At 35.9% G+C, this 8,689-nt stretch overlaps 1 protein-coding gene across 1 annotated transcript in view; it reads right to left on the bottom strand.

Moving 5' to 3' along the window:
• Positions 1-348: 348 nt before the first annotated feature.
• paxip1 (PAX interacting (with transcription-activation domain) protein 1) overlaps positions 349-8,689 on the bottom strand; it is a 36,750-nt gene continuing 28,409 nt past the window's right edge. The window contains exons 16-23 of the mRNA XM_014013843.1: positions 7,786-7,853; positions 7,594-7,696; positions 7,346-7,514; positions 7,110-7,210; positions 5,022-5,156; positions 3,535-3,610; positions 2,596-2,656; positions 349-590 (exon numbers count right to left, since the gene is read on the bottom strand). Of these exons, the coding sequence (XP_013869297.1) occupies positions 575-590; positions 2,596-2,656; positions 3,535-3,610; positions 5,022-5,156; positions 7,110-7,210; positions 7,346-7,514; positions 7,594-7,696; positions 7,786-7,853 (729 nt within the window). The 3' untranslated portion in view covers positions 349-574. The remainder of the gene's footprint in view (positions 591-2,595; positions 2,657-3,534; positions 3,611-5,021; positions 5,157-7,109; positions 7,211-7,345; positions 7,515-7,593; positions 7,697-7,785; positions 7,854-8,689) is intronic.

Here is an 8,689-nt window from a genome sequence, read left to right as displayed (position 1 = left end):
TTTCATGTCATTAGCACCTCTAGTAATATATTTACTGAGAAAAATGGTGACGTGTTCAATACTTATTTTACCCACTGTACAGTATATTGCATACTGTACACAGTGATACCAAACCATACTTCTATTCATACCAAATCACTTCTCATATGTCCATAAGTGTTTGTTTTCTTTTGTTTTTTTATTCTGGTGTGCTTATCTTTTATTCCGTTTCTGCTTGAACGGTTGCAGCTGGAATAACCCTAATTTCCCTTGGGGCTTAATTCTGATTCTGATATTAATGACAATTAATAAATACCTGATATTATTGTTACATTTATTATAAATACTTTATACAACATTATGAGACAATTTACACAAACACAATCAGTTTTATTTCAAAAAGTAATGTATACAACATTTATACATTTTATTTTAGTAAGAAGAGAATTATTCCTCCATAATTATTTCAATTGTTTCATAAAAATAATATCCATTTTGTTCTCACGGGTAACAAAAATCTAGAAAAGGACAGGAGAGCTGTGCGCTGGAACCAATCTATACAAAAAGTCCGTGAGGCCTGATCCGTGTTTCTTCATCAGGTGAACTTATACGTGAGAAAGTTAAAGAAAAGGACGTGATGCAAAGAAACCAACATCTTAACACAGTCAGACTGCTCAAACAAAACCACAGTTTATTATCAGTGCCTTTGTTTTCAGTAGAGTCAAACCTTTCAGTGACAGCTCTGTTCTGGATGTTGTTCTAAGAGGAACTGGGTCGGTACTGATTATATTTTCAGAGCTGAGCAGGTTTAGAGTTTAACGTGATGATGTGTCTGAAATGTTTGATGATGTTGAATCTTTTCTGGATAAATGTTTCAGCTGCAGAAGTAGTGTGGGTTGCTGGTTTGAAATGTCACATGACATCTTGATGTTTACGTCCAGGACATAGACCACACCTGACTGAAGCCAGGCTGATCAGACGGATATCAAATGATGTCGCCATTTTTGTTTTAAAGCAGAGATGGGCCATGAGCGCCACCTTGAGGGCCTCAAAAGAACAATAGTTTTTAACTTTGGGCCGCAGAGGGCCGTGGGATCGCATTGATTTTGAATAAAGTGCAACACACTTTCTCACCACTAGTAGCAGTAGTGCACCACTCAGATGTTTAACAACTTTTTTAATATGTAGAAGAAGAACTGTGATGAAGTGATTCAACACAATCTGCTGGTTTCTTCTTTAGATTATTCATTTTTACGTACAGTGCCCTGAGACAACGCATGTTGTGACTTGGCGCTATGTAAATAAACTTGAACTTAAACCTTAGAAACCTGCTGAGAATGGAAACCTATTTTAAATGAGAAGTAGAAGCAAAAATGAAACAAAAAAACACCAAGTTTTTCACTAATATGAAGAGCAGCTTCTGTTTTTACCATGCAATATATCAAAAGTTCAAAACATCAAATACAGTTGCAGATACAACTATATTTTAATTTGCACTTTAAATTAATTTTTGTGGTTTATTTTTAAACATTTTGAATGTATTTTAAAGAAACTTTAAACTTGTCAAAAAGCTGTTGTTGCTGTTATTGTTTGTCACTAATATGAAGAGCAGCTTCTGGTTGCAAAGTTTAAAAATTCTATATTTTCATTTGTACTTTATAATATATTTATTTTTATTACTTGAAACATTTACATTAAGCATTTTTAATTTATTTATTTTATGCCCACAATTATATTTTTTGAATTGTCTATTTTTGTTATTGTTTATTAAATATATACATATATATCTGTGCTGATAAGCCTGAGTGGTCTGTTGACTGACTGTTGTATTTGTTTAAATAATTGTTATGGGCATCTGATATAAAACTCTGTCATAATCATGTCTTGTGATTATTTGACAGGAGTTTTACTTTTAAACTGTAAGTGTATTTAATTTAGTTATGTTAGTTATGATGTAAATACAATAATAATTAAACCAAGATTTAGATGAGAATAATTATCTTTTTTATCCCTACATTGGTAATGTCTGACTGCCAACTTTATGTTCAACAAATTGGGTCCCAAGGTCAAAAAGATTAAAAACCCCTGTTTTAAAGGATGTTTTAAAAAAAAATTATTCTGGCAGGTTTATATTTGCCCTGAGGCACAATATTATGGAGGGAACCTGAAATAATTAGAAATAAAGGCAGAAATATATGTATGGACCAATAGTTAAATAAATACACTTAAAATGCACCAGTTCAATTTAAAAAGGAGAAATTTACATCATGTTTTATAATTTCATTGACCTTCAATTTATTTTTACAGCTTAAATCTAATAAATTATATATTTTAGAAAATAATTTAAATTTTTTAATATTTTAAAATATATTTTCAAACAGTTAAACAGTTTTATTTATGTTAGATATCTGATTTTGATAAGAAGAGGTTATAAAGTAATAAACAGAGGAGCAATAGTTAATTGTGAATAATTTTGATTCCACTATATTAAAAATAAAAAAAAAAAGTGTGGAGTGGATCTCCAACAGAAACCTTTGACACGTGATGTTTCTGTTTTACAATCAGCAGAAACGATGGAGAAAATCAGAGAAAACACTGAACTTCTACAAAGGATATAATTCATAGTCCAGTTTCTGGGTCAGAACTCCGGTCAGAATGAACTCAGCATTGTGGATATCTGGAACAAAAACATTACAGATGTGATTCCAAACAACTGAGGCTCCGCCTACAAAACTCAGAACAATAAAACTTTTATTTCTCTTCATTTGCATTTTAACAAAAACACTGGAATACCCTTGCTGCACCAGCAGGTGGCAGTAATAACAAAGAGAACAAAATTCTACTGGATATTATTTTTCTGCATATTAAAAGTAAATTCTGCTTAGTTTTGAATCTTTGTGTTAAACAACAGGGCTTGGTCTCATGGCCATTTCTCTACATTGATTCGATTTCCATTCTTAAGGATCTGAATCGATTAATTACGATTTGATTCGATTCGATCTGCTCTTAAATAATGAAAATGGTTCAACCATGTTGCAAAAATACAATATCACTATTTTTTCTCTTCACCATAAAGACAAACTTTTAAATTAAACAGTTTAATCTAGAAAGAAAACTGTGACAAGTTTAAAAGGTTTTAAATTAAAAAGAAATTGCAGGTGACAGTGTTGTTGGAGGAATTCATTTTTGAGTAATTAATAATTTTCTTGAAAAATAAGAAGTGATGTGAATAAGGTTACAGTCAAATAAATATACTTCTGCCCACTCCTTATGAGTGTATGAAAAATGTATATTTCTAATGTTTCTGTAACATACGGCAAGCCAGGAGTGACAAAATATAGAAACGCGTTTCAGACACGCACACAAGACGTCATGGGGACAAAATCAATCTCATGTCCTGTGAATCCATTTTCCCTGATTTAAATGAAATCGATTCAAGATCGATTAAATCGATTTTTTTTTTACCCAGCCCTACTAAACAACACAAAATGCTGAACCCTTGTTAAAACCAGCACCTCTCATCCCCAGGATAGATTGTGTGTGTGCATGGCTCACCAATGTTTTTCATAAAATACTCTCTGCACAGGTGCAGGTCATTGTCACAGGAAATTAAGATGATCTCAGGAAGGTTCTGCAACAGAAAGAAAACAACTTTTAGATACACCTCAGCTGATGAGGCGCTGTCACACATAAACCTGCTGCAGATTTCCTGACAGAACATAGATATATAATGTAGATAGAACGATTAATACTAATCTTTTCCCCATAGTCAAAGATTGTGAGTAATGAGGAACAATTTAATGACAATAAAATGGCAAATGGACACTTCTCTATTATTCATTTTAATAGTAAAGTATGAATGTGAGTTTAAACAGAAGTTTTAATATAACAGCAGAGGGGTTAAAAGTGGAGTTGCTTTATTTGTTTAAACTGAAATAAAGTGTAAATTATAAAATGTCAACAGCTGTTAAAGGTGTACTGGAGATAATTACACTCGAGATAATAAATGAGAACTCTAAAATTATAATAATTTGGTTCAAATATAAAATTATTTACTGATAAAATCATAGAGCTATTGGAAAAGAGTTCTAACCAAACAGTTTTTTGTGTGGAGAATTTAATATGGACTTGAGAAATAAAAATGAATGAAATATTAGTACGTTTATAAACTCTGTGTATAGTTTGTCTTTATCTGTTGCTATCAAAACCAACAAAAATCACAACTCATAGTGCCACAGTGATGGTTAATACTGTATTTGAAAGGTCGTATTTTGATGACTGATATAAGTGATCATTTACCAGGTTTTGCAATTTGTAAAAATGATCAATATAGTAACGGGGTTCCTACAGCTTAAGGCAAGTTAAATTTAAGACATTTAAACGCCTCTTTAATGCCACCTGAAATTAAGCTGAAGACCAACTTCACAATAAACACAAATGGAAAAAAGGGACAATTTTACTCAAATGTTTATTCTAACACAAAACAACAAGCTGTGAGAGGCTTTCGGTAAATTATAAAAAACCCTAGATGTTACCAATTGTTTTAATATTTGAGATGAATTACAATCATCCTACTTACCATGAGTTAATGTTTTTAAGACATCAGAAAGATTAATGACATTTTAAGGCTAATTAAGGCCTTATTTTTGGATTGATGCCTTTTAAGACTCAAGTATCCACAGGAACCAGGAGTAAAGAAAAGTAGCTACAATAAATAAGAAAATTATAAATACAACAAAAAAGCTTTGAATAAGCTGAAAGACAATTTAAAAACAAAACTGGAAAGATGTGTATGTAGATGATGTAAACAGCATATGATGAGTTTATGAATATTTTGGGAGCTCTGTATTCTGAAGGACGTTTTGTTTTGTTAGAATTTAATTTAGGGGAAAATGGGGCAAATATATTGAGAATTTTTTTTCTTCTTTCTGCTTCCTTTCATTTCTTTTATGATTGTTTTTAGTTTTCATTGTATATCGATTTTGTTTATCATAATGAATGAATGAGTACATTAAATAAGTGAACTGAGGATGTCAGAGCACCTTGTTCTGTTTGTGCTCCATGATCTTCCTGTATGAAGGTTGTTTGGACAGCAGCTTCCCTCCTGCGCTCTCCAGGATGGCCTTCATGGTGCCGAGGCTCGGACAAATCCCCGGAGTCAGGTAGAAGACCTTCCCCTTCATCACATCAGACACACAGGTAAGACTTTAGCTGCTTACAGTTTGTAGTTCTGCTAAAGTAAACATAACGCTGAACTGGTTTTATGTATTCTATGAATCCAAAACACCATCTTATCCAGCTTTGTTGAGTCAGAGTTTTCAGTTTACAGCAGGTTGGGTCACAATGGTAACAGAGTCTGACCTCCTAACCTGGTTTTTAGGTTCAGATTATTAGAGGAGACATGCAGTAGACGCACTTTTTGTTCATTTGGAAGTCTGACTACTGACAATTGCTGATTTCTAACAGACATTTTAAAGTAATTTCTTTGTTTTTCCTCAAAGGAGGGGTCTAATTACAGTCAGTGAAGACAGTCCCATGGTTATCAACTCCTTCAATAAGACAACATGTTGAACTGTTAGAAAGACTTAACCAGCTCATGATAATATTCCTCTTCAGATCTTTTCCCAACCTTTTCATGGTGACTAAAACCAGTGTCTCACTGGGCTGTGACAGCTGGAGACTGGTTGGCCAACAGCATTTGTGAGAGTTTTCAAAATGTCTTGAAAAGTTTGCAAAAGCTCTAATTTCCCCTCGACTGAGTGACTCAGAAAACTTCTGCAACAAATCTCTCAGAATCGAGTCAATGTGGGTATTTTGAATCAGTCCCAAAAACCACAGAGCTGTTTTAAACACCTGCACTGGAGCTGTCCTCTGACACAAAACAGATGAATACAACAACATATTAGACTCTGTGTGTTTTTTTAATGTGTTAAACTGATGTCAGAGAACTGTCTGAGCAGAGAGCTGCCACACAAACGCTCAGAGTTCTGAGTGTCCATCAGAGGCAGCCTGCTGAGCTGCTGCTTTAAGGGCTCGACACATTGGCAGCGACAAACTACAGCGATTAAAGGCTATCATCACAGCCAGGGTGAAACCCGACACACGGGACGCGATAGCGATCGCATCGTTGGGAATCGCGCTCTCAAGTCGCTTGTCTACACAAAATTTGATTGGTTTGTAAGAAATACGTGTTTAATATCGGCTGAAATCAGATGAAAACAAGTGTTAAATAAGATGATCTGTGATAGGAAATAAATGTCATACAACCCAGAATTCTGAAGAGATGAGTGAGGTTTATTTGTCACCGGCTGACAAGCCAAACCACACTGCATGAAAAACAGGAAGTTCCCTTTTATACACCGTACACGATTCTTCAATGCCTGAGTTCGCCCCCTGCTGACCTACAGCTGAATCACAGGCATTCAGACAAAGACCTGACACTAATGGTTTTAAAAAACAGTTCTTATGTGTTGTATATGAATTCGGACATGTAGCTACTCTATTTTAATTAACACATAATAGATCAAACATTATACAAGTATTATAAAATAATGAAACCCTATACTCTGGTGTAGTTTTCTAACATCAGTACTAATCTATAAATAACTATAAATTTCTTCAGGTTCTTGACTCTGAAGGCGGGTGTGCATTACGGACGTGTAAACTAAACAAATCTTGCGATGCTAATGATACTGAAAAACAAACACACATCAAGATACAGTTTTATGAGGAAAAACTTACCATAAACTTCACCCTGGTGCCAATAAATTCCCACAAAGCTTTTTAGTAATCACTTGGTGAAAGTGTTAGCTAACGGCAGTGTGTAGCATACTCTCCTCTCATTGGTCAGTCAATGAAACCCTCACTGATTGGTTGTACGCTAAGCGACAGCGACAAAAATTAAACATTTTTCAACTTTCATATGTTGCGTCGCAAGCTCGCGTGTGCACGTCTACGTGTATGAGCGCGAAATTTCACATGCACTATTTTCGCCGGTCGCTTAGCTGGAGGAGGGCAAGCGATTGTCGCCTCACCGCACAGGCTCCACAGGAAATGAATGGAGAGCGAGCGACGTCGCCTCCCATGTGTCGAGCCCTTTAAACGACAGCTTTGTGTTTTTAGGCTCTGACCTTAAAAAGAGGTTCACTGCGCGCTCGTTTCAGAGACTCCTCCAGACTGAAGTTGAACAGCACCTCTGCCTCTGCATCCCTGAGAGTATAACTCTGCTCATCTGCAGAACACAGCAGGAAACAAACAGATTATTAAATCTACACACACACACACGCACGCACGCACGCACGCACGCACGCACGCACGCACACACACACACGCACTGCAGAACGTCCTGAGGAAGACGAGCTCGTACCCACAAACTTCTGGCTCCTCCAGCTCTCGTCCAGCCACTCCGGAGTCACAGTGTGTTTCACCACAGACATGGCCGTCAGGAACTTGACGGTGCGGGTCACCTTGCTGGCCACCAGGTGGGTGGCGCTCTGACTGCAGTCTGCTACTTCCCCACCTAAAGCATGTAGCCTCTGCAGACGGGGGGGGGGGGGGGGCACCATGAGACTCAGCAGGAGGACACAGCAGCCGGTCTGTGTGATGAAGCCTCACCTTGGTGTACTGCTGCACCTGCATGGGCTCCAAGCCTGTGAACACAACCCGGGGGGTGGACTCTGGGGGGAGCTTCTTACTGGGGGACTGGATCTCTTCCAGTCTGCACACAGAGTTCCACATGGACCCAAACAGGATCAGAACAGTTCTGTCCTCCTTTTACATCCTGATCAGAGCAGACTGTGCACCCACCTGGCCTTCTTGTTTGCAGGTGTGTTGGTGGACTCAGACATCTTCTGCTTCTGGACCAGCTGGAGGTTCTAAACAAACACAGCAGAACCTGGTGAGTCCTGAAGTCACTATTCTGGCCCGTCTGCTTCAGTTCAGCTACAAAATCTTTTCTTTCTGTATACAGTCGTTCACACCCGAATAAATGTTTATCAGTTATTTTAGGGGAAACTTTAGCAACAAGGCATCAAAGAAAACTTAATTTTATTATATATATTCTCTGGTTTTTTATGTGTGAAGAAGATAAAAAACTGCAGGACTGGTAAAAATACAAACTAGATAAACAAAATCAAAGTAAAAACCATTTATAGGGCTGTGAAATTAATCGAGTTAACTCTGATTAATTTTAGTGCTGCATGGACATGATTAAAAATTTTAATCGCGATTAAAATTTACAATCACTTTACTACGGCTGAATATGTAGGTTTGTATATTGCAATGCACTCAGTGCATGCTGGGTCATGTTTGTAAATGAGAAGTGGTTCTTAAACAGTTTACCTGGATAAATAAAGGTTAAATAAATAAAAAAAAAACTCCATGTGTAACACATTATGTACAGTTTTTTTTTCTTTTTGTCTTCTTATGGATTATTTTATTTCATTTATGTTTTGCTGACATCTGTGACCTCAGTTTCTATCTTTCATTCCTCATGTAGTTCTCATTTGGAATGAAAATCCTTGAACTCTTGATTTAACCTCATTATTCTGCACAAAATTTAACTGACTCAAATATGTTTGGAGCATTTTTATAGGTCCTGTTTTATATTCAAATAAATCATGTCTAAGCATCAATTTTGTTTTCTAAATAAAAACATTAAAAACTAATTAATAATTCAAGTAATGTATTTTATCAATATGCAATAGAAATG

The sequence above is a fragment of the Austrofundulus limnaeus genome, unplaced genomic scaffold (assembly GCF_001266775.1).
Source record: "Austrofundulus limnaeus strain Quisiro unplaced genomic scaffold, Austrofundulus_limnaeus-1.0 Scaffold106, whole genome shotgun sequence".
Lineage (NCBI taxonomy): Eukaryota > Metazoa > Chordata > Actinopteri > Cyprinodontiformes > Rivulidae > Austrofundulus > Austrofundulus limnaeus.
Note: the sequence above shows the minus strand (reverse complement) of the source record. Positions and strands in the feature narration are given on the sequence as shown.